The 23,865-nt window shown below is 39.0% G+C and overlaps 2 protein-coding genes across 10 annotated transcripts in view; both read right to left on the bottom strand.

Moving 5' to 3' along the window:
• ZZZ3 (zinc finger ZZ-type containing 3) overlaps positions 1-7,565 on the bottom strand; it is a 58,193-nt gene extending 50,628 nt beyond the window's left edge. For 2 of the 3 annotated variants that reach the window (XM_005521048.3, XM_014250777.2), the window contains exon 1: positions 6,269-6,370. The gene's annotated coding sequence lies outside the window, so the exon portion shown is untranslated. Of the gene's footprint in view, positions 1-6,268; positions 6,371-7,312 lie in introns of those variants that run through there. The other variant, XM_088060243.1, reaches the window with a different exon arrangement.
• Positions 7,566-17,160: 9,595 nt separating this feature from the next.
• USP33 (ubiquitin specific peptidase 33) overlaps positions 17,161-23,865 on the bottom strand; it is a 38,292-nt gene continuing 31,587 nt past the window's right edge. For all 7 annotated transcript variants that reach the window (XM_014250781.2, XM_014250784.2, XM_088060131.1 and 4 more), the window contains exons 21-24: positions 23,155-23,263; positions 21,434-21,536; positions 20,644-20,712; positions 17,161-18,352 (exon numbers count right to left, since the gene is read on the bottom strand). In XM_014250781.2, coding sequence (XP_014106256.1) covers positions 18,195-18,352; positions 20,644-20,712; positions 21,434-21,536; positions 23,155-23,263 — 439 coding nt within the window. In that variant the 3' untranslated portion in view covers positions 17,161-18,194. The remainder of the gene's footprint in view (positions 18,353-20,643; positions 20,713-21,433; positions 21,537-23,154; positions 23,264-23,865) is intronic.

The following is a 23,865-nucleotide window of genomic DNA, read 5'->3' as shown; positions in this document are numbered from 1 at the left end:
TACATGTCCCAGATATTAACTGTAATCTCAATTTTACAGAGGTGAAGTTGCATGGTTTGCTCTACTTCAGAGCTTGGAATGCATCTGACTCCCTGGATCATTAGAATTTATCTTCTGAGCTATGCTTCTCTTGAATGAAGTCTTCTTAAAGACTTTGACTCTAGCTCAGTTTCTTTCTTTTGGATCACTAAAACCACCTAAAGGCAAGTCAAAGATACTAAATCTACAATGAAGGCTCTATTAAAGTTACCTTCTGTATCACATTACAGATGGCTTTAATAAATATATTAAAAAACCCTTTAATGAATATATTCTATAGAGGTTTTTTTACTAAATCTTACAACTGTTACATCACTAATTTTTTTTTCTCTACCACGGTGTTTTACTTTTTTAAATCACAGCCATCAAGATTACAAAAATCTAAAAATGAGGAGAGATCTAATGCTAAAAAGTCATCTTACCTCCTATGCCAAGGACAGAAAACTACACCTCAATCACCTCTAAAATGAGGTTATTTAACCTTTTCTAGAGCACTTTCAGCAATAGATATCACATTACTTCCCTAAGATATAGGACCCTGTGATTATCTATCCTGGATAGATAATCTTTCCTGGAGCTGGAAAGTTTTTCCTGACATCAAAATCTCTTTTTGTGCTCTGTAGAACTATTATTTCATATCCCACCTAGAGAGAACAGTTTATCACATTATTCTCTGTTGTAAACTTTACCATATTTGAAGGCTATTACTGTGTCTCCCCATCTCTGCTAAAGACTAAACAAGTACAATTCTTTCAGTCCTTCCTTAAAGGTCATTACTGCAACTCTTCTCTAAATACTCTCAGCTGCTCCAAATCTGTTTGAAGCAGAGTAACAAGAACAGAGACACTACATTATCCAAGGTCTTACACTGAGTACTGCAGAGCAACTTCTCTCTCACAGACAACAACAATCCTGTTCATAAATCCCAGTGAGACTCCAGGGTTTTCACAGAATTGTCAGAACTCCACTGTGTTAATTTTGTGATACAGCTGCTTATTTACAGAACTGTTGCGCAGCCAAGTGTTTCTCATATTTAAATTTATTATTTCTAACCAAAGGTACTGTTCTGTGTTTTTATTTACTGAACTGCATCCCATACAGTTCAGGTCATTCATCCAGTTTTCCAAGACTATTGCACACTAATACTTGTATTCCCTCCCAGACTTGTCCTGTCCAGACAATTAGTAAATCTGCTTTGCTCTATAACCCAGGCCACAAAACAAAAAAATAAACAGTAATAAATTCAGGAAATACAACTGCACAAGACACACCCATGCCTTCAATCTGAAATATTCTTAAAGCATTTATTTAATAAGTAATTAAGCAGCATGGCAAAACTTCTCTGACAGTATCTATCTTTGGTGTTTCTAGATTCCTTGGCTATGGAGATAACATTCCTAACTTCAACACTACTGCACAGGCAGAGTATGTTTCAAACACAAACATACACGGGAGGCTCTGTCACTCTCCTCCCTCTTTAATTTATTTCTGTGTGGCACAGTAACCCAGTTGCATAGCTCTTCCAATTTGTACTTTGGGCTATCTCCCTGTTTTTCCTTCCTAAACAAGAGATACTTCAGAGACACTTCAATTCACACAAAAAAATGCCATATCACTAGCTCTGAAAAATTCAGCTCTCATATATATATATATATATATGTGCTAATTAAACTAAAACATCAACAAGAAGCAGGATGTTATAATTTATGTACCAACAGGTAAACTCTAAACCTTTCCTCTGTGACTTTCAAATTTTCTAACTGAAGTGTTCTAAACTAAGTTATAATCATCCTTTTCGGTCAAAATAATCAGCTACTTCTCATGACAAGAGTCTGTTAAAATTCTCTACTACTAACGTATAAAGATGAGCTTTTACAATTCTTACGGATACATTGTCAGCACATGTGCACCCCCAATCAAAACAAACATTTGTGTTTAAATATTGTATTTAAATCTGAACTACTACAAACATCTTTAAAATCCTGGACAATCAAATTGTCTATCTTGCCAACATTCATATTTCCTATGTCCTGTGATGAGGTTCAAAAGACCAGAAAAACTGGAGAGCAGCTAACAGCAATCTCAAACCTGCTATAAGAAAAATCAACTCTTTTCAGAAGCAACAAGAGACAAAGCTGTATGCAAAGCAAAAATACTGAAATTCAGTATCAGGTAAAACTTTAACCATGGGGTGGGTGGTGGAGCTACTGAAACAAGCAACACAAGGAGGAACTCTGCCATCAAAGGGAATGATCCCACTACGCTTCCAAAGAGCAGAGAATTGGAATCAATGAGCTTTATGTGTTTCTATGTTTAACTGAATTCATTACAAGTATCAAAAAACACTGAAGTAACTTTAAAGAACAGTTAATGTAAATCAAGCTACTAAGCTTTTGGACAGAAGACACAACCAATTGCCTGTATAAGGAAAAGCAATTAAATATATACTGTTAGCTAATACTCAAATTTTGAACACAAACCATATAAATTATCAACCTATTACACTATAAACCCCAAGTATTTTGATCACAAAGCTGCACCCCATAAGGGAATCTTTTTAAAGGTCCTTTTGTTTGAAACAAAAGTGTCCAATAAGACCACACCATTTAATGCTCAGCTTCACATTTCTGAAGTGTCTTTTAGAGTTACTCAAACAGAAGGTTTTCAGAAAACTGAAACTACCATGATGGTTCTTCTACAACCACAGCAGTTTTTCAATCACAAGCCAAATTTACAGTGTTCTTAAAACTGGAACAATATATCCGTAAGTGTTAAAGTTTACCAGGAGCAAATTCTTTTCAGCAGCAGCTTGACTTCCAGCAAAGAACACTTAATTTGGAAACTAAAAAAAAAAAAAAAAAACTCACTACAGAAGTGAGAAAGTTTCTCAATTTCTGCAACTTCACTCCCGCCTACAGACGTGGAAGAATTTTTCTTCCTCAAGGTTTTTAAGGACAAGGTCTTCAAATATATCTGTCTGGAATAATCCAAGTCGTTTTAAACCAACCTGAGAGAAAGGGAACAATAGGTCCTACAGTACTCCATTTCTAGAACTCTGAGTGCAATCTATATATATATGGATGCAAGTGCCAAGAACTTGATGAATAAATTCTCTCTTGCAAATCTGGTTCCTTATGACCAGAGAGACCTGTATCATCAGTTCCCACACAATGCAAAAACCATGGCAAAACCAAAACAAAGCAAACCTAAACAGACTAGCCCTAGAGATCTTAAAGAGGGGTTTGGAAATGGGAAAGGTAATTTAAAAGAAAAAAAAAAACTAAAAAAGAAAAAACATATCTGGAAGCAAGGCAGACTGCAAAGACCTCAGTTCCAGCTTCCCTAGTACTTTTAGGAATGTTAAGAAACACAGTTCTTATTTCCCTTAAATAAGGGCAAGAGCACAAGTCTTCCCGCTTTGTATCAACCACACAACTATTATTGACCAGAAGTCAACTTAAGTACCTAAAATTATCTGGAAGAAACAGATACAGACAAATGGACTAAAAAAACCCAACCAACTGAAAAAAATCCACAAGAACTTCAAGTCTCCTGGAAAATACTGGGAGTGTAAAGCCTTCATTCTGCATGAGACTATGGACAGCATATCTCACTATGTAATCTCACTACACAAGTATGTTAGAAACACTGATAAACATCAGAGCAGTCACATGCCATTCAGCTGTAGAACAAAAGCCCTTATTAGGACACATTCCCAAATTCTGTGAAATAAAGATCAAGTTATTTTTGCACATTAAATCCATAATAACACTGAGTCAAAGAACACTATTTTCTGTTTATCTTTATCCAGAAATGTTAAAAATTATGAGACAAGACATATGATTGGGCTCCACAACTAAATACCTCAGTAATTAAGCTATTTAATACAGCCCCTCACTTAGTAATTATACACTTGGAGTATGCAAAGCAAAGGAAAAATCATTTCACTTAACAGTGGTATAACTGAGAATTACAACAACTACCTATGATAGACTAAATAACCAGAAACATAAATTATCAGCAGTATTTCAATGTAAAGTCGTTCACTACTGCTCCTTACTGACAACACACGGTTGCACTGAGTAACAATCCTTCACAAAAGGCCTTTAAATTCAAGCCTGTAAATTCGAGGCATAGAATTTTTTTTCATGGAATAAACATGACAGTGCTGGAAAAAGCCTGAAACCAAAGTTGTTTAGGTTCTTAACGACTTGCTAGAAGTCACATGTCAAACTGACTTAAATACTAAGCCCTTCTAAGGTAATGGGAAGTTTCTTCAGTTGAGTGACATCTTTCACCTCATAGGTTTTCTTTTTAACATTTTCCCACATACTCTTTTAAGAGATTCATTTTTCTCCCCTGCTGTTTAACACACACTATGGTTTTTTCCCTTACACTTTTTTCCACTTCTGATTAAGCAAATATTACTACTATCATTCCAAAGATAGTAGAGTAAGATTAAAAGATGCTTAAAGACAAACTACAACAGTACCTTATCAACTTCCTTTCTGAAAAGTTACGCTTGCTTATGTAAAGAATCACATTTTCCTAATCCAAAACCTACCAGTCCCTACTAGATGACCAGCAGCCAGGATGGGAAGCTAGTATCTAACCACAGGTTAGAAATACACCAGAAAAGCATGTTCTTAAAAGGTTCCACAAGTCAGTATTTAATGCAAAATACAGGGTACACATAGAGCTTCACTTAAAAGCCTCTGTAAACAATCACTATGTAGTGATTAGTACAGCATAATGACAATATCAATGGAAAATATGCAAGTATATGTACAACCATGGAAGAACTACTACAGTTTTTTTTAATAACTGGAAACATTTGTAAAATAAAACTTGGAACGTCAAAGCCTCAAGAACATATTCTTTTATAAAAATTTAGTCTCTGTTATGTGTTAGCCTAGAACCAGATTAGTAAAATACTCCAAGACTACAAAAACTGCCAATGTTACCGGATAATAACAAGGACAGAATACAAAACACCATGAAGAAGAACCATATGCTCTCCCTTAAAAGAGATCAGGATTAGGAGACAAAGGGAATATTGCTGAGCTGGGACACTTGGATGCAACTGGAATAATTTTTCTAAATACAAGAGAAAACAGAACTACATGCTACAAGTTTGTGATATGACAGGTCATATATCACAGCCTCCACCGAGAGCAGACTTGGGACGTTAACAGCTCTCTTCTGGACCCCTGCATCCTTTACCATAAGCACCCCTATCCCTGCTAGGCAGGCGCCGCTTGTGCTGCGGAGCAGAAACCCGGCTGAGAGCAGCGGCAGCAGCCCGGGCCGGGGGCGCAGGGCAGGCCGAGCCTGCGGGACACCGCCGGGGACTCGCGGCCGCAGGGCGGCCGAGGAAGGCCCGGGAGCTCCGGGTGTGAACACGGGCCGGCAGCCACGGGCGCCGCACGGCCGGGACAGCGCTGCGAACTCGGGGACAACCGGTGCGGGGGTGGCACAGCGGGGGCAACCCAAGGGACTCTGCGGGACATCCATCCGCGGCTGGCGGGCCCCGGGCGCGCGGACGGGACCGGAGCAGCGCGGGGGAAGCGGCGGGACACGGAGAGCCCGAGGCGCGGGAGGGAAGGGGGGGGCGGCCGCAGGGCAGGCACGGGGTGATGGGAGGTGAGGCGGGGCAGGGCCGGGGGGAGGAGGCGGCGGCGCGGAGCCAGTGGCGCTTCCCCGGGCGCGCGCCCCGCCCGCTCCCGAGCGCCCGTTCCCCGGCGGGAGGGGCGGCGGCTCCCGGTCCCGCCCCCGGCCCGGTACCATTACCCAGCGCCGCCGCCATCCCGCACCCGGCCCGCTCCCGCGGGGGCCGCGCGACCTCGCGAGACTTCCCGCCTTCCTTCCCCGCCCGCCCCCTGCCCCCGCCTCCCGCGGCCCGGCCCGCGCGCGCGCACAGTGCCCGCGCGCGACTCAGACACAACATGGCGGCCGCGGCGTCGCGCACGTGCCCCGGGGCAGCCGCGCCGGGCGCGCGCAGACGTAAGGCCTGGGGGAGGCGGGGCCTCCGCGCACGCGCAATAGGCGCCACCGCGCAGCAGGTGATTCGAACGGGGCGCCCGACCCGCCCCCCCCCCCCCGCACGCGCTGGTCCCGTGGGGGCTTCCCCCGCTCGCCCCCTCCTCCTCCTCCTCCCTGCCCGCGCGGGTTCGGAACTCGGCACCGCCCGGGCCCCCCCCTACCCCTTCCCCCGGGGCCGGGCCCTCACCTGGCGCCCGCTCCTCGGCGCGGCCGGGCCGCGCAGCCCCGCGCCGCTCGCTCCCTCCGAGCCGCCCGCACCAGGCGGCGGCTCCGCACAGCGCCTGCTCCCCTCAGCGCGGCGGCGGCTCCTTCCGCTTCCTTCCCCTCCCCCCCGCGCTGCGGCGGGACCCGCTCCCTGCAGCTCCCCCTGCCGGCGGAGCGCGGCGGCGGCGCGGGCCGGGAGCGTGGCGAGGCCGGGCAGGTGGCTGGCGGGGCGCCGAGGGGCGGGGGCGGCTCCGCCGCGCGGGCGGCCGCAGCGGGACTGCGGGCGGCTCTGGGCGCCCCGGCCGAGCGCCGGCAGCGCGGGAACGCGCCAAGGCTGCCTTGCCGAGAAGGGGACGGGGAGCGCGGCTCGGGGGCGGCGCTCTGCTGGCTGGAGGTGCTCCTGCCCCCGCTGCCGGTTTCGTGCCCCCAAAGCGGGGCTTGTTCGGGTCGCAGCTCCTGAGCCATTTCCAGCGCTGTCTCCCGAATTAGCTCAAGCGGTGCCGCGAGAACAGGCTCCGTGGGGTACTCCAGCCCTCTGGATTATGACTAAAAATTAATCGATTGCGTTTTCAAATTTCTTACTGTGAGGCTGCCTGGTTCTCGGCTCACCGATGTGCTATCACCAAGAGTTAACTACTGCCTACCGCTCGCAGCCTGCTCTAATACATCATTTACCTATACTCCTACAGCCACAACAAAACTACTGTCTGTCTCTAACTATTCTTGAACTTCTCATTGTTTTTTTCCGGAAACACCACAGTTACAATGCATTTGGAAGAGTTTTGTGTAGACAAGAAACAGAAACTGACGTTTTCTGTTAATGCTCATGAAATTCCAAAAACCTTTCTCTTAATAACAATTAACATTTCCAGATTGCTGGAAAATCTTTAGGTAAAACAGTTCTCTGTAACAGAGTGAAGTACTGAAGAATATTTTCAGTTGCTTTTAAAAGTAGTTAGTGGCTGTATCATAATTCAGGTGATCGATATATTTGTAACAAAAGCACATTTAATAAAATCCTAATTACCCAATTGCAAGTCTAGCCATACAGACATTCCTTCTGCCGAGTCTGCAGAAAAACCTCAGCAGCTTTTCCACTCTCCCAAGCAGTTCTCACTTTTCCCTACATCTTGCTGACTTAGAAGTCTTCTGTGATCAAATTCAAAACAACAGAAACCCCACACGAGAGAGAGGGATATTTTCTCTCGGTTCTGTACCACTGCTCTCCCGCAGCCCTGCTCTGCGTGTGCCCGAGCAGGAGCGGTGCTCTCATTACTGCAGGGGCACCTGTGTGCACTAAAGCGCTGTGCCTTGCAATCCATTTAGAAATATGCTCACTTAGCTGAACAGCTGCAATGGCTGAGGATATTATTGTATTGCAGACAAGCGTTAGTGCTTTCACAGGAGAACTGAAGGTTCTGCTCAGCTGCTTCTGAGCAAAATCGATTGGGTGTTTTGATGGTGGGTTTTTTTTCAGATTCCCAAGGTGCTGCAAAGACGCAGTTGAGCAACAGACCTGACCCAATCCAGGGGCTGCTGACAAGGGAGGCAGCACTTCCCCCATCCCTGCCGCACAGTCTTTCCTACTGCCCACTCAGCTGCTCATCTACACACACGGTAAAACCAGCTGGATTCCCTAAACCAGCAAGAAGCTGTTCCTGTTTCTGGTGTGTTCGTTTTCTTTTAGAAATTAAACTGCATTGGCTCACTGTGGGGCTGACGAGAGCCAGCATGTGAGATGGGGAAGGGAGTGCTGCCAGTAGAGGCAAAGAACAAGGCAATCCTCCTTTGGCAGCAGTAACTTTTTGGCAATAGGATTAAACCAGTCCGACTATACTGTAACCACACCCTACACCAGGATTTGCCATGAATTCACAGAGCAGGACTTAAATACTAGGTTCTGCCATCTTGCCTAAGAAGCAGCGATGCCTAGTGATGGAAGGTTAACAAAGAACAACTGTTAATGCTGTGATGTTTGAGGTCATGGCTGCTGCTAACGAAAGGTATACTCCTGAGGCTCTTGCCCCACCTCTGCACGCTCCCTGCTTTCCTCTGCATTTAATCCAGCCATTGTGTACCTATTGTGTAGTTTGGCTCTGTTAACCTTCCAGAAGAAAATTAACAATATGCAAAGAAGAGAAAGCAGACCATGTGTAGTCATGACTGAGATCAGATTCACTAACACCTCCACCCAAGAGAATTTACATTAAAAACTGGAGAAACCTGCTTTGTTTGAAGCTGCCTGAGGCTCTACATCTACTCTGATGTCCCCACAGTTCAAAATCTTCTTCACCCACTCGTGCTATCCTGCAGTCCCTTTCCTGCAGCTTTTAAATAATTCCTAAGTGTACAGGAACATACTCCTGCTTAGCAGCACCATACTGCTTTCTCCAACACATTTTCACTTCCAGTTGGTATCCCTTGTTCCTCATACACTCTACCCAAACTATCTCACAGTTCTTGTGGCTGCAGCTTCCTCTGTGCTACAGCATCTCTCTCGTACCAGTAAGTGGTAGTTGTATTTTTTATGGGCAGCCTTACAGATTACTCATTTATAAAGCAATAACAATGTCTCAGGCTTCATCAATGTTGGTAGTGGGAAATAAAAACAAACAAACCACAAAACCCAAACCACAACAAAACCACCCTCTATTCTGACCAGGGGATAATGGTGTTAATGACAACTTTTCAGCAAGTTTCAATAGGACAAGCTAAAAATTAGTAGATCAGACCCCTCCCAAGGCATTACTTTCTAGAAGAACACAAGCTTTATATCGTTCCTTGTTTGTGGTATGCCTCAGCTCACGTTTGTGCATGGAGAACTGCCAACACTACAAGTTCCAGCTTTGATGAAGCTGTGACACAGCTCCTGCTTTCAGCGGCAACATCCCTGTTCCCACCCATCTGAATCCATGAAATTGCTTAATTCTATTATTACAACAAATCATATGTGATTTTTTTTTCTCTACAAAAGATTAACAAAGCTCACTCGTTAGAACTCAGCACAACTGAGAAGCTGAACCTAAGGACATCTAGGTTAGTTAGCTGCTCTGCTCTCTTTCTACCATGCCCTCCAAACAGCAATAACAAGCTATTACTGGTTCCTGCCCCAGCTCTGGTTAAACAGGGCTTATATCCTTGGCTACAGCTCTGGATCTAGAGTGGCTCTTCAAAAGGGCATGCAGGACTAGGGAGATTATGGCTGAATTCAGCTCCAGAGGTTTATTTGATCTGACTCAAGGGAAACTGGACTGGACTGGCTGGGTGTGTGCAATCACTCAGGTGACTGTGCAGTTACACCTTGGACAGTGAGAATTTTCCTAAAGCCAGATTAGGTTCTGTTGGGTCAACTTCCATGGCCCAAACACCATCCTGGATTGGATGAGAGTTAGCTCTGCACAGCAGTTAGATACCTCTGTGTTAATCATTTTACAACCTCAATAATTTTGTCTGTAGGTACTTTAAAGGTGAAACTTTGGGGAAAGAGAAGAAAAAGTATTTGCATTCTTGCAGATAGTTACAGAAGATAAAGTTAAAAAAGGATAGTTTTTGTTGAGACAAAAGACAACAAAAAAAATTAAGTGTTAAAACCATTTTCTGCTCAGGTACATTGCACATCCTTACACAATCAATTACTGTTATAGGTCCCCTGTTTGCTCTATTCCCTGGAGACCTCTACATTCTGATTCTTTTTTTCTTCATTAATACTACCATATATAAAGAATAAATATGAGAAAGGCTAGATTCCCTCATTGAAGTGCTTTTGCTGGTTTTACCTGAAGCAAAATCCTTTAGAGAAACAATTCTGTTTTGTGTCTAACCTTTAAGAACTATTCTGCCTGAAGACATACTCACTCTACTTATGCATTTAGGTGTGGTTTCAGTAGCCAGTTTACATGAGACTGTTCTGGCTTTCTGGCACAATTTTCATTAAATTCGACAATATTACCAATTTAGTGCCATAATAACAAAATGCATACTTTTAGTAATATTTTTGCTACTTCAAATAGTATTTGGACAAAGACTTTATTGTTGTGTGGAAGTCAGCATGTCAAAAATAGTATTAGACTATTACTAAACAAATAATTTAAAAAATATAATAGTGGTAAATTTCACACAATTATATGTAGTCATCTGCTCTATTATCTACTAAAATAAATCCACTTCAGCCCTAAGTTTAGAATGCCTGGGTTTTATGCCTTTTTTTTCCCTTGGTAGGAACAAGGTACAGGGAAATAAAAAGTTTTAGCTCTTCATTAAAGAGAACCATCTCCAGTCACTGATAAAGGGCAAGTCCATTAGACAATTCAGGAGTCTTACAACCCACACAGAATGTTGCAGATTTGACTTTACTGAAATGAATCATATTTCATGTTGAAAAAGTAAGTTACCAATCACAAAAGTTAAATGAATTTTGGAAGTTATTATTTGCATTTTCTGCAATAATTGAAGTATATTTAAAGTAGAGACATTCTAATCCAAATTGGTCTAAGAAGTTGCAGTGAAGTAATCAGATATTTATTTTTAATAATTTAATCAGACTATATTCTGTATCCATGTATAAACACTGTTCACATACAAGGTATTCCCATTTAAATGGCTTTTTCTAATTTCAGTAGAGGCTTCAAAGTCAGTTCGATATGAAATGAAAGCTAGAATGTAGTGCATTATTAAAAAAAACATTCCAGATTGGAACTCATTAAACATAAAAGCTGCACACCAAAAAGAAGATCTTTGTTTTTCAGAATGTATTATTCATCTTAGTTTTTACTACTCAAAAGTGTGTTTTTATATTTCAAAAGGGAAATATTGCTACCTATTTTAACCAACTGTATTTTAAAAAATTTTCTTTATTGCAGTTTCTTCAAGTGTGTTATTGTTCTGGTGTATGAAATTTGACTCAGGCTTCAAGAAAACAACAATCCAGAGAATTCCAGGTTCTGAGACATTTCCCCTATGTGCATCAGGGAAGTTTTGGCTAAACAGGATGAGAGTGTGAGCTGGACCTGTATGGACACAGTGGTTTTGCCTAAGGCTGCTAAAACCTAGAAGCCCACATTACCTCCATTTACCTTCTGGAGTGTTCCATCAGCACAACTTTAAGAGTGAGTCACCTTCCACACAAGTTTTAGCCCCTACAGATGTTATCAACTCCTGTCCTAACAGTCTCTTTTTATCTTTCCTCTCTCCTTTAGAAACATCCCTTTGTTATATGTTTGGAGCACTCTCGGGTATTAGTGGCTCCGCATTAAAATTTTGAATTATGCATAACCCACATGAAGGTGCATCAGGTCACAGAATGTGCCCGTTACTGTTTTGACTACCATGCGTATTCCTTTAGGTCCTACACCACAATAAAGGGCTCTATTGTTACTCAAAACTGAACAGCATGTAGAATGTTCAGTGTAAACCAGAAAAACATAAACTAGCAGTTTTCGAGTAAGATGTAGGTCTCTAAATAAAATAAATAATAATAAAAAAAAAAGACCTGGCACACTTCTGCCTAGCTTTTAGGCACATTTTTTTCCAAACAGAAAAGCTTTTCAGGGACAAGCCTGGCTTGTGATTAGGGTCCTCTCATACAGGATGTGAAAGATTTAAATAAAAAAGACAAATTGCCATCACATAGCAGTGAACACCAGCACCACTGACAGTTTAAGAACAGATTCCTGTTCAGGGCTCAAATCCAGAACAATAGTAGACACTTTTCAGATTTAACTTAAAAGCAGAGCAGAAGCCCAGAAACTGCCTCTATTACCTGAATCTTTTTCAAAATCTACAGAAAGAGCCCAGGAAGACCAGTCTCTGCACTTGAGTGTGCAAAGGTGAGGTCACATATGAAGCTCAGATTCCTACTGATCAAGTTCAAAAGACAGAATATCTCCACTACCCTGCTTGGTTGGACAGCAAATTAATTACACTACAAGCAAACAAGGTAAAAAAGAGCATTTGTCCCTTACTAAAAATTATTCAGAAGACAGGTCACTCAAAGAGTTCATAGCTAATACATGTTTTATTTCTTACAGTTAAATTGTAAAACTTGGTACTACATGAAACACTTAATTGAAAAAACTGTCCAAGTGAATTAATAGCTGCCAGTTCACTAGCAGTTTGGCATGCATGAGTGCATTTCTTTTGTTATAACTGAAAACCTCAGAGTAACCTTACTTCTGGTGCTAGAGAGACAGTGTGTGCAGTGGTAGAAACAAACATGCATTCACAGTGTGAGCAAGTGCTGCATGTTCATTTGGGTTTGGCATTTTAACAGACACCCAGAGGAAGTGGTGATGGGGGAAAAAAAAAAAGCAGTGTATCCCCATGGTAACCAGGACATCTTGTTTTATAATGCTAAACATGTTTAACATTAAACACACCAGACAGAAAAAAATTAGTCACCTAGGAAAATATTAATTTCTGAGCAAAACTATTCATGAACAATGAACATGAAAAGCTCTTGGCAGTGTCCTGTGAGATATGAAACAGAAGTTGCTATTTTTCATTTTTGGCAGCTGACAATTTATTCTAAGCTTTTTCCTACACCTATGAATCAAATGCCTCCTCTCTTTATTCTTCTCAACAAAGTACTTTTAGATTTACTTTCTCATGTGCTAAGTTTTTCCAAAAACAGATCTTAGTAAAATTTTTACTGTATAATAAATTATTTGTGAGTTCCAAGTGAGAACGAAGAAACCTATCTGGAAATGAAAACTTCTCAACTTGATTAGTATTATGAAAATATTTTGTGGATGATGACTGCTTTATTTTTGTACTTCCCATGCTCCCAATGACTAGGAAGAAAAGTGCTTTGAGATTCACTAGCATTGCATAAAGGAATATCAAAACTGCATAAAGAACCAGTGTATTCCTATTATGCCAGCTGTACTTTTTTACTAATGGTTCATTTTATACTTGTATATAAATCAGCAAGTCAAGTGTCAGCTATATTTTTACATGTCCATTCAAAAATCAGAACTTGAAGTTTTAGTTAATCAACTCAGTCTTGAACAACTCAGAATAGAAAATTAATTTACTTGCTTACTCATCTTATAAACATCCTGTTTGTAACCAAGTTCCTATTGCATCTTTTAAAGCCCACACACACCCATGTATATAACCTATGTGGAAATTTGCCATCAAGTAACTTTGCATGTTGTACAACTATCAGTCCAGGTGCAGAAATCCTACTGGACACTTCAGTGACACGTTTCTCACAAACTGACCTTCTTTTTCTAGCTGCATGTCTGAGCTGACACACATTTAGAAGAGAGAAAAGTTTTGAGGCAGAATAAATAATTCCAGCTTTCTGTGAAAACTGTGACTGTAAGCAAACGTGTAACATTAGATGTATCAAAAGCATATTTTATCTTACTGTGCAGCAGTGTTCACTGGTTTCTATGGAGAAGCAGACTTGGCACCTTGTTGAATGGCTGAAAGCTAGCCTGAAGTTTAACCTAAGACAAGTCATGTATTTTAAACAGATATATATATAGATATATATATATCGAAAATATATATAATAGAACATATTCAAGAAAACAATCTACACTTTTCATTGTTAGTGAGAATAGCACTTCTAAAATTTTACTGAACAAGGCTATTTTCTAATCTCCTAAGATTCTGAAGGCTAATATAAACCAAGTTTGTTTGTAACTGTATTAATTTCTGTGAATTAACATTGGAAGTGATTTCTCTTTCTTTGTGACACTTCAGAAACCCAGAAGTCTTATTTTGCTTCCTGCTATTAACTGTCAGCTCTGGATGGCTTAAGTATAGAGGGAAGCCAGAAAAGCCATCTGTTAGGAAGAATGAGAAAGCCTAGTTGTTTTACTCATTTCCTGGGTAAAATGAAGACTGAAAGGTTTTTAGTGAGAAAACTGCTTAGACGGCAGTAAGCCAGATGTATATAGGGAATTCAAAAGGAATAAATGAAATAGAATTTTCGTAATTCAGTATAAAATAGTTTTATGGCAAATGTGAAGAAAGCACTTGGTCCCTTTAAGCAGATAATATCTAAGTTTTTCAGTAAAATTTACAAATCCCAGGTTTGCTTTTCCAAATGAACTTATATTATGAATAACAGCATACTAAAAAAAAAAAAAAAAGTCAAATGTTAGCAGTAGCACTGCAAATCAATGCCTTCTGCTGTTAGGAGAAGTAGGATATATAGTGTTATAAAAACCCAGTCACTATGTAAGTTCTGAATCTGAGAAGAATTTTTAAATAATACATTAGCATAGCACAAAAAATTACATTAGATTTCATATGAAAAATATTCAGGACTACTGAACAGTGGGCATATTGAACTTTTGCTTCACAAATGAAAACTTCTTCATCCATATTATAATAGAGCCAAACATATTTCTCATACTTTATGTTTTTTTATCTTATCAGGCCATTACTGACGGGAAGGCTGACACCCATTACAGCAGTAAATTGAGTGTCATTTGTCTATTTAACAAAACAACCTTTATCAAATGCAGCTACTTGAGGTCACTATTTCAGCATAAACACCAAAATAATTATTTTAGTGCCTCTAGCCATAGTTCAATTAAGATACTGAAGAAGTCGATTATGTGCATTTTTATATACATATATAAAATATATGTGTATGTATATAAAAATGTATGTATAAGTCTAATATATTAATATACATGAATATGTATGTATCCATATACACAGGACCAACCTGGATGATACTTGCCAAAACAGCTTTCTGGACTACTCAGTTTAAATCACTGAGTGGCCAGACTATTTAGCTCTCACCTATGAAAAAGATTACAAAACTGCCTTATTTTACTACTTCAGCCTTATTTTACTAATTCAGTTGCTCTTCTGCTACTCTTTTTCCCTCCAATTATACTGTTCAGCTACATGACACAGTATCTAAAGCAGTCTCCTCAATGCTAGCTGTTCAGATTAACAATTGGTTATATTGCTTTCAAAAAACCTGCAGAAATTCAGAGAAATCAAGTTTTGAGCTGCTACATCTCTGACACCCACCATACAGTTTTCCCCAAAAGAGGGGATTAAAGTTACCAGATTGAACTGCAGGCTTTTAACAGCTCCTATCTAGATTTCCAGGCCTACAAGCACTCCACTGGATTTTTCCCTTCTTGAAGTGACAGTTTCTCTGGCACCCAAACACATTGCTGTGTTTCCTCAACTGGAAACAAATGAACAAAGAATCCAAATAGTCTGGTGAAAGGCTTATGGAAAAAAATAATTTCCACGGGCCCTTCCTGAGATGCATTCCGTCTTTGCTACGCATCATGACAGCTTTTCCAAGTAAAGGCCTGTCCTTTACCTATTCTCTGAATTATTGCCTTCCCTCTGGCATACACAAGCCATCCATCTGGAGTTCTCCCACACTGCCTTCCTTTAAAGGACTACTTCCATTTCTGTGACATAATATCCCTTGTAGAGCTCTCAAAGGGCTAAAAGCAAGACAGTCATCCCTTTGGAACTGTCTTAAAACACATCTATTTATCTCTGCAAACTCAGGAGTTTGGTTTTTCCTACGTATGACAAAGAGTTCCAGTGTGAAGATGCCTTTTTCCGCAATAACAATTCACAAGCTCTGCTGGCGTAAAGTGTCTCCTTACTGATCTGTGTGCATCCCAAATTATGTTTGACTATGAACTCCCAGACACCCAGTAGAAAAGACTGACTAGAAGACTTCTAGCTTTCTTAAATAAGCTTCCTAAACCCAGCACATCTCCACTGCTAAAGCTGAGGCAAGTATCTTTGCTTATCTCAGAAAAAAACTGCTCAGTATTATCCAGCAATTATTTACACATTGGAAGGCTTGCATTTTCAGCATTCTTTTAAGGGAGAAACGACTTCTTTTTCAACACTAAGTCTTGTTGCTTTTCCCTGAAATAACCTCAACTATGTATTTATCATCATATAGTATTCAAAATTGAGAACAGTACAGACAAAATCTCACAACAAGCACAGCACCAAGTAGAGCAGAATAATTACCTCCTGTGCCTCACATCTGATGCTTTTGTTACTATTACCCAGAACAGGTTTTGTTTTGGTATCACTGGGTTTTAACTCTTAGTCTGATCTGCTGTAATACTCAAAATATTCAGTATGGAACTGCTTCACATTCCCTGACAAGCTGATGCACCTAGCACTCAATCCATTGCTCCCTTGCAAATTTTACAGGGCCAGTCTGTTCTACCATCCAGACTATTAATGAAAACATTGAATAAATTTGTAAACTTGATCACTTTACTGTGCTTTAACCAAGGAAATAGTTCCTAAGTTTCCCATTTAGAATGTTGCGTAGGAAAAATTCTTGTATTCATTGTTCTTTAGCTTTAGTATGTTAAAGAACTTTAAATCGAAGAAAACTAGAAAACTTTATCAAAAGAAAAAATAAAAAAGACTTTAAATCAGACATTAGTTCACAGGCCAACATCAGCAAGTTACTAATGACTGTTCATAAGCAAGTTAATTTTACCTTAATCAGTAAGGCAAGTCAGTAGCAAGCATTTGATGCATTACAGGCGTAATGTGATATTAGCTTCAAGTTGCTTTATCTACTAACATAAAATCACAAATCACAAATACTTATAGTTAGAGGACATTTTCCCTAGGGCTGTTATAGGTGGCTTTTTAACTAAAATAGCATGAAGCCCTACAAACCAGTATGTTTTTAAATTACATACAAAATTCTTCAGTGGAATGTTATATCAGCATTTTCTTACTTTGGAGCTAGAATTGGCAACATCATTGTCTAAACTTAAAATGGTCAAAAAATATAATTGTATAGGTGTGAGAGCAGTACCACAGCATTACTTCAGAAGTTTTTGTATTTATATAATAAATGAGAAACATTTAGAAAAGCTCCCCCCACCTATTCCACAGTTAATTTGGTTTGGGTTTTTTTTATTGATCCAGTCTTGAATAATGCTGCTTATTTGGTAACAATATCAGGCAAAAACATGAGCAAGTGTCATTCTGCATTCCAATATGAATCATTCAATAAAGTTTTGCAGTATATACATTTTATCCAGCTTCTGACATTAAAAGTCATCATGCCAATGAAAATTTTTAACAATACAATAAAATCCTTCAAATATAAATGCTTATGAATGCAATTCAAGACACCAAACATTTTAATTTTCTGAAATTTATATCACTCATGTCCATAATAATTTTACATTTCACACTTCATGCTCTCAAATGTTACCCTAGAGAAGACTAAATCTTTTTGCCACATATACTATTAAAGACACTAGCCAGGTTTATAGAGTTACAGAAGACTACAGTAAGATGTAAAATTTAGTAGTAATAAGTTATGACATTTGCTGACTAAAACTTTATTCAGTCTACCCTATTGTTTGAGCCACTCAAATACAATAAGTATTTGGATGTTATATACTACCCATTTCTTATACTTACAGTGCAAAATAAGAGACAATGTTTTTCCTGAGCATTTAGGAAATGAAAATCCTTTATCTTTGATTACAGTCCATTTAAAATATACTCCTCACATACCTAGGCTTGTCAAGACTGTACAATTAAGACAGGCAAAAGTGTGTAGATATCAGATGCCCAATCAGGAATCAGAAGGGTAATTGAACATCTCTAAAATTTGTCCCTGTTTTTCAAGTCTAAGGATATAATAGGATTTTAACTTTTAGCAAAAGATTCAGAAATTACATTTTTCCCATTGACCAAACATTCCAAAATGTACAAACCACATGCCTTCCAAAACAGAGAAACAGCCACTACTTAAACAAATTGCAATACATATTTCAACTTACTATTCTGTAGTTAATGTAATGCCCAGTGAGCTGTGCCTCCAACAGACATAAGAGAATAAAACTTTTAGGAATGTGTTTTGGGCATTTTGTAAGGAAGCTGGATTCCTTACAAGTTCATCTTTTTCTCAATAGCTACAGACCATGAGTTTCTAATTCAATCTTCTCTTCTGTTTGCAATATATCAGGTTCTACAGGAGGAACAGGTGGTCTGAGTATAATCTCTGGACCTCCACCATAGATTGACTGAAGAAAATTCCATGTTTCTTCTGATATTTGTCCAGAATCTGCACCTGAAAAATTTTTAAAATTTAATTACTATTTAGAACAATTCCTTAATGATTTAAGTCCAAAGCAGATACAAAAAGGAAAAAAAATCCAGATTAAAATTTAAAACTGTAAGAATCCAGATCCAAATTTAACACCGTAACTTTAATTTTTGCTATATCTTACACCAGCTGCCAAACCCAATTTGTGTTACCTATTTTGTATTAGTTTAGTGCTTCTTGATTCCTACAACTACATGCTCTAAATTATGCAGCACTTGCAGAAAACACATGAAAATTCTATGATAAACATCTAATTTCTACCAATCAAGCTGACAGCCAGTAGCTCTTGGTACTCAGGAAACAGTGATTCATATTATTATAAGGACATGCAGTCACATCAATTACACAGTAATGTTCAAGGACTCAAGATTCTTATTTCATCAGAGAAATTAATATGGATAGTAAAGAACAGTGAAATTCCCAGAGACAAAGGACTATTATTAGGATAATAACAGCTCCAGCAATGCTCCTGTAGCACTGATGGGTCAGCCTGATTTCACTCACTGATTAGTCTTCACTTATGATTCCATTGCTCTGGCTAGAGGTCTGTCTCCTGTCAGCACCCAAGAAGCATTTTGGATTTGCTACAACTTTTTAGAGTGGCAGAGACAAGATGCATCAGTACATCTCCCCTCTAGGTTTCAATACAAAGATCCTGTCTGATACTGAGTGATTTCCTCATGTTAACCCATGCAGAGAGGTCACATTTCTGTTCTAACAGAATAAGCCTCTTCTTTTAGCAAATCAAAACCCTGCCTGACAGCAAGTTTCCCCTGATATCCTTCCTAGACATTATTAATTTGTCTTGTTAAGCCTTGTTTCAGCACCCTCAAAAGAAAAGGAAGTCTGCACTATAAGCAGGGGACATCTCCCACTACCTCCTGTATTCTTCTGTCCTCATCACCTGCTGCAGTGGTGCCTACTGCTGTACTTTACCTGTTAAGAGTTTCTAAAGGGGAAGGGCACAAAGAACTGCACATTTGTTTACCTACAGTAAATTAATTATGCAAAGCTTCATTTGGAAGTCATCATGCAGATCCCATGCCAGTACTAATGATGTTATGCCTCACTTTTACTCTTTTACGTTTAGGCTCTCTGCAGGCACAGCAGTAGATCTTCATTCCCTTATGCAGATTGCAGCCAGTCAGCTTAAACTGAATAGGCACAATGAACTCAGGCACTGGAATCAGGACCACTGGATCACAGAAATAAGTAGTACTGGACACTATTTAGTGGCATTCCCACCTCTTACAACTTACAAGACAAATTTTGCACATCCTATTCGTCTTTATTTCTACGCAAGTTCTAATTTGTATCAACGCAGCTGAAAGTAAATCAACAACTGGCTAATGAAATATCAGTTACTGCTTCTAAACTTATTTTTTTATTTCATCAGGCTTTATATTTTGTACTTGAATTACAGCATCAGCACTTAGATCATTAAAATGCACTAAAACACTCATGAGTGCCAAAACTCACTGTTTTTAAAATAAACTCTTGGAATTCTACAATTTGGTGAGGTTTACTGTAGGTTTATTGGTACATCCAGTGTATGCTGAGGCATTAAGTAAAATTGGGGAAAAATCCAGTTAAATAAATGTTAATCTCATTGATGCAAATTCTTCTTTTAGGCTGAGCTGCAATGAATTTAAAGCTTCCTAGGAAGTCTAAAGACTTCATAAAGCAGGTCATATAAGAATGTTTTCCTCTGTACCTATGAATTCCAAATAAATGGTAACTAGCATTTAACTCTGAAGAATAATGAAGAAATCTGTATCTTTGCAAAAACTTCCCTAATGTGCAATGTACAGTATCAAGTGACTTGCAGAAAAATGAGCAACAGATTTTATGTACAGTGGTTTTCTCCCTCTGTGAGAAGATTTTTTTCAAAAAAATTTTTTTTTTATTCAAATTAGATTTCAAGATTCAAATAACTACATACAGACATAGAACAGCCTCCCAATTTTGTTAAGAAAACCCCCACCAAACCAAGTGATATAAAGCCAAAGCACACTTTCACCATTTTCAAGTTACTCTGCACCTCCTACACTCTCAACTGCACTTGGCTTAGCCAATTACAGATGATAATTCTTCATTTGAAGAATAAAATGATTCCCCAAAAATGGGCACAACACAGATACATTAGAAACTGCCATTCATTTTATGGTCCCAATAATTAAATTTTAATAAAGCATAAATTTTCCAAACTTCAGCAAATGCATAAGGGGCACAAAGCAGCAATACTGGACACCTACCTTGTTTTAGCACAGCATTGCCACATTTTGTTACTGCAATCTTAGCATTATCAATGGGGCCAGGAGGATCTAGTGAACAGAAGAATTATTAAAATTGGGAGAGTTGAAAAGAAACAGCAGGTTGGAGGTTCTGTTTCCAAAGGGAAAGAAAAACAGCTCCTTTGTTTACTGCTTGTTCTTGTACTGCTTAACAGTGCATTCTGAGTTGTTAAAAGCTAATCACATTTTTAATTAAGAGCAAGTTTTCCAAAGCATTCAGGATTACAGTTAAGTCTTCAAGCAACATAAAACAAAAATTAATCCTAATTCTTACCCTTACCAAAGCTATCCTAGAGCAGACTCTGAAAAGACTGTAGAACATTTTATCAGTTTCCATTTTAAAACTTTAGAGGCATCTGTAGTCAGCTAAACTGACATTAGTACAGATGTTACAGAGCTATCTGAGTTTAGATTTGATGAGGTCACCTTTCCTCCAGAAGCTGCAGAATCATCTGTCAGTCTGCACAACAAAATCCATCCCTCTTGTACTTAGATCCAATTTTCCTGCGGCCGCTAACAGCAAACATCCTTTAAACAAGCAACATTCTTTCCAACACTATCCTATTGCTGTGAATTATTTTACTATGTTCTGCATCCCAGATGTATCTGTAACCTATAAAACCTGTGTCTTAGATATTTAAGAGCTTTTGGTGTCTCTGCTATCTGTTCTTCCTACAGTCCTCTACCAAAGCAGAAACAAATAACAATATAACAAAAGATTACCTACATTTTGAAATGGGGCACAACTTACCACTGTCTTTACCCTTTACAAATCCTTCCCATTCTCTGAACCAGTGCATGCTGATGCAGTAAAATGTTGATGGAGATTCTTCTTCTTGGAATGCTCTATTAAGCTACAAGGAAAAAAAAATATCTGTGTTTTTCTGTCCTTTTATTTCTTTAAACTACTGCATTCTTTGAACTGCTGTAATTATTAACACCATAACATTACACTGCAACAGAACATTTTAAAGAACCACTGACCATGAAAACAGTAAATACCTGGTGAATATCCAAGATTCTGATGCAGTGGTAGCCTTTATATGAAAAGCTGATTAACTATTTAGGTGAGAAATTATTTATATTTCCTGAAAAGAGCAACAAGTTCTTAAGCACAAGTGCTTACTCAAACACTAACAGATAATTAGTGAGGCTGAGAGTGAAGGCTGAACTTTGAAGTAGCAAAAAAAGCAGACATCTTATTTTTGTAAAATAAAAATTTTGTAAAAATAAAATATTTTTGTTTTGAAAAATTTTATGGAAAGTTCTTTGTGTGATGAACTGTATCTTCATCTGTGTTTGTTTTTCCTCAAGTATTTTGAGCAGATGGCAGTACAATTCCAAGCAAGGCACAGTGAACACTGGGCCTTTTCGTGACTTACGATCTTTTTACAACATTATGAAGAAACAAGCAAAAAGTCATTTAAAGCTTTAAACCATTATCTTTTTAGTTCTGTAATAACACATCTACATTCCCCCTTTGAAAGCATCAACACAACTTCTTAAGGTTTCATACAGACTAGGTGTTGCAATCATTCCCTAAAGCCATCTTTATAGGGGACAACAGAATTTTCTCTGTACTCACCAGTAACAATACTTGTTCAACAGTGCACATATAATCACTGGAAAGATACTGACTGCTAAAACAAATGGGGTTGACTCACCGTCATCAATAATAATTAAGTATATATGTGATAAGTATATATGATGATAATCTAGAGTAATGAAAATTCCTAAAAAATTTTAAAAAAACATGGGAAAGCTAACGATCTCTGAAATGTGATTAAAGGACAAACAGAACTGAAGAAACAGTCCATTCTATTTTTCTTTCTTTCATGAGCTGAGATAGCAGAAATGGGATTCCAATGTCTCTGCATTTATTTTGACTAAAAACTTCAAAACACACTTTTGGCTTAAGAACTTCAAAATCATTACCACTAGTTATTTTACCATTCAGACTCAAGAACATAATCCTCTAACACAGGGAAAATACAGTTGCTCCTTGATATTAATTTTACATATCCATTACAACGCTAACATATTTACTTCACATTGAATTACTTATGTTTATGTTTCTAATGCCTTTTTTAACATTAAAACTAATTATTATCATTAAACTTTTTCTTGCCACAGTATTATTGCACTTAGACCTTATCAGACTGCACAGAACAGACCACTGGCAGTGTATAAGTAACAACTGCTCACGTGGCTGTTTCCATACTATAAAAAAGCAATTTAAGAAACACATTAAAAATTTTCTCTAAGTACATTTTCATATAAGCAGTTAACTGGGATTTCACAAGAACATTACTGCTGCCATTAGAAGACATGGGGTGGTATACAGGGATAGAGATATTTAAAGAAGTCCATTTGTTACAGGAATCCCTTGTGCAATTCTAGTAATCCCTTGGGTCTAGTCATGAATGTGAGGTGTTGGCCAGTAGCAGAATGGATAAGTGTTTACTTTTTTACCCGTATAAACATTTCCAATTCATTTTTCCTTCTTTTTTCAATTCTTTCAGACTCTATTTGGCAGGTATGACAAACATACAGATGGTTAACAGCTGGTCCTCCTCCATATCTGCAGTAAAGTAAAAAAACCCAAACAATTAGCCTTGTGGAAAATATCACGTAAAAAGATCTTGCACCTGCAGATGGGGCAAATGTCAGTATGAACAGAAGGCTGACACATGCCAGTTACAGTGATCCCAAAAAGCCTTCATTTATTTTCCCAGTAATATTCTGTTCTCCATCCTAAGACCATCTTGCAAGTTCTGAGTACAGTGAACTGTACAGATGTCAGTACAAACCATCACAAACTCAGCTGCATCACAGACTTCAGAAGGAGTCACTATGGTTAGGACATTTCAGTGAGCAAGTATTGTTATATATACACCAGGTGTGATTTTGCCAAAAGCCGTTAAGAAACTTCCTATGGAAATTCCAGCCATTTCTGTCTTAAACATCTTCCTCCATCCCACTGCAGACTGTTCATCAGCTTTGCTACCTCCCTGACCCCAGCCTCCAAATTATTTATGGCATTGCTCTTAATAGGTTATTCTTGACCCTTCCCTCATTTTTTCCTTGTGTGAAACTGTATCCATGGAAGTCAGCAGGGGCACTGCTCCTGAGAAAGATATTTTTGCATACAGAAAATGGATAATGGAAGAAAAATTCAGTACA

Source organism: Pseudopodoces humilis, chromosome 10, assembly GCF_049639895.1.
Source record: "Pseudopodoces humilis isolate 2021_Gansu_Grassland_sample_001 chromosome 10, ASM4963989v1, whole genome shotgun sequence".
Classification (NCBI taxonomy): domain Eukaryota; kingdom Metazoa; phylum Chordata; class Aves; order Passeriformes; family Paridae; genus Pseudopodoces; species Pseudopodoces humilis.
This window is presented reverse-complemented; position numbering and strand designations above follow the sequence as displayed.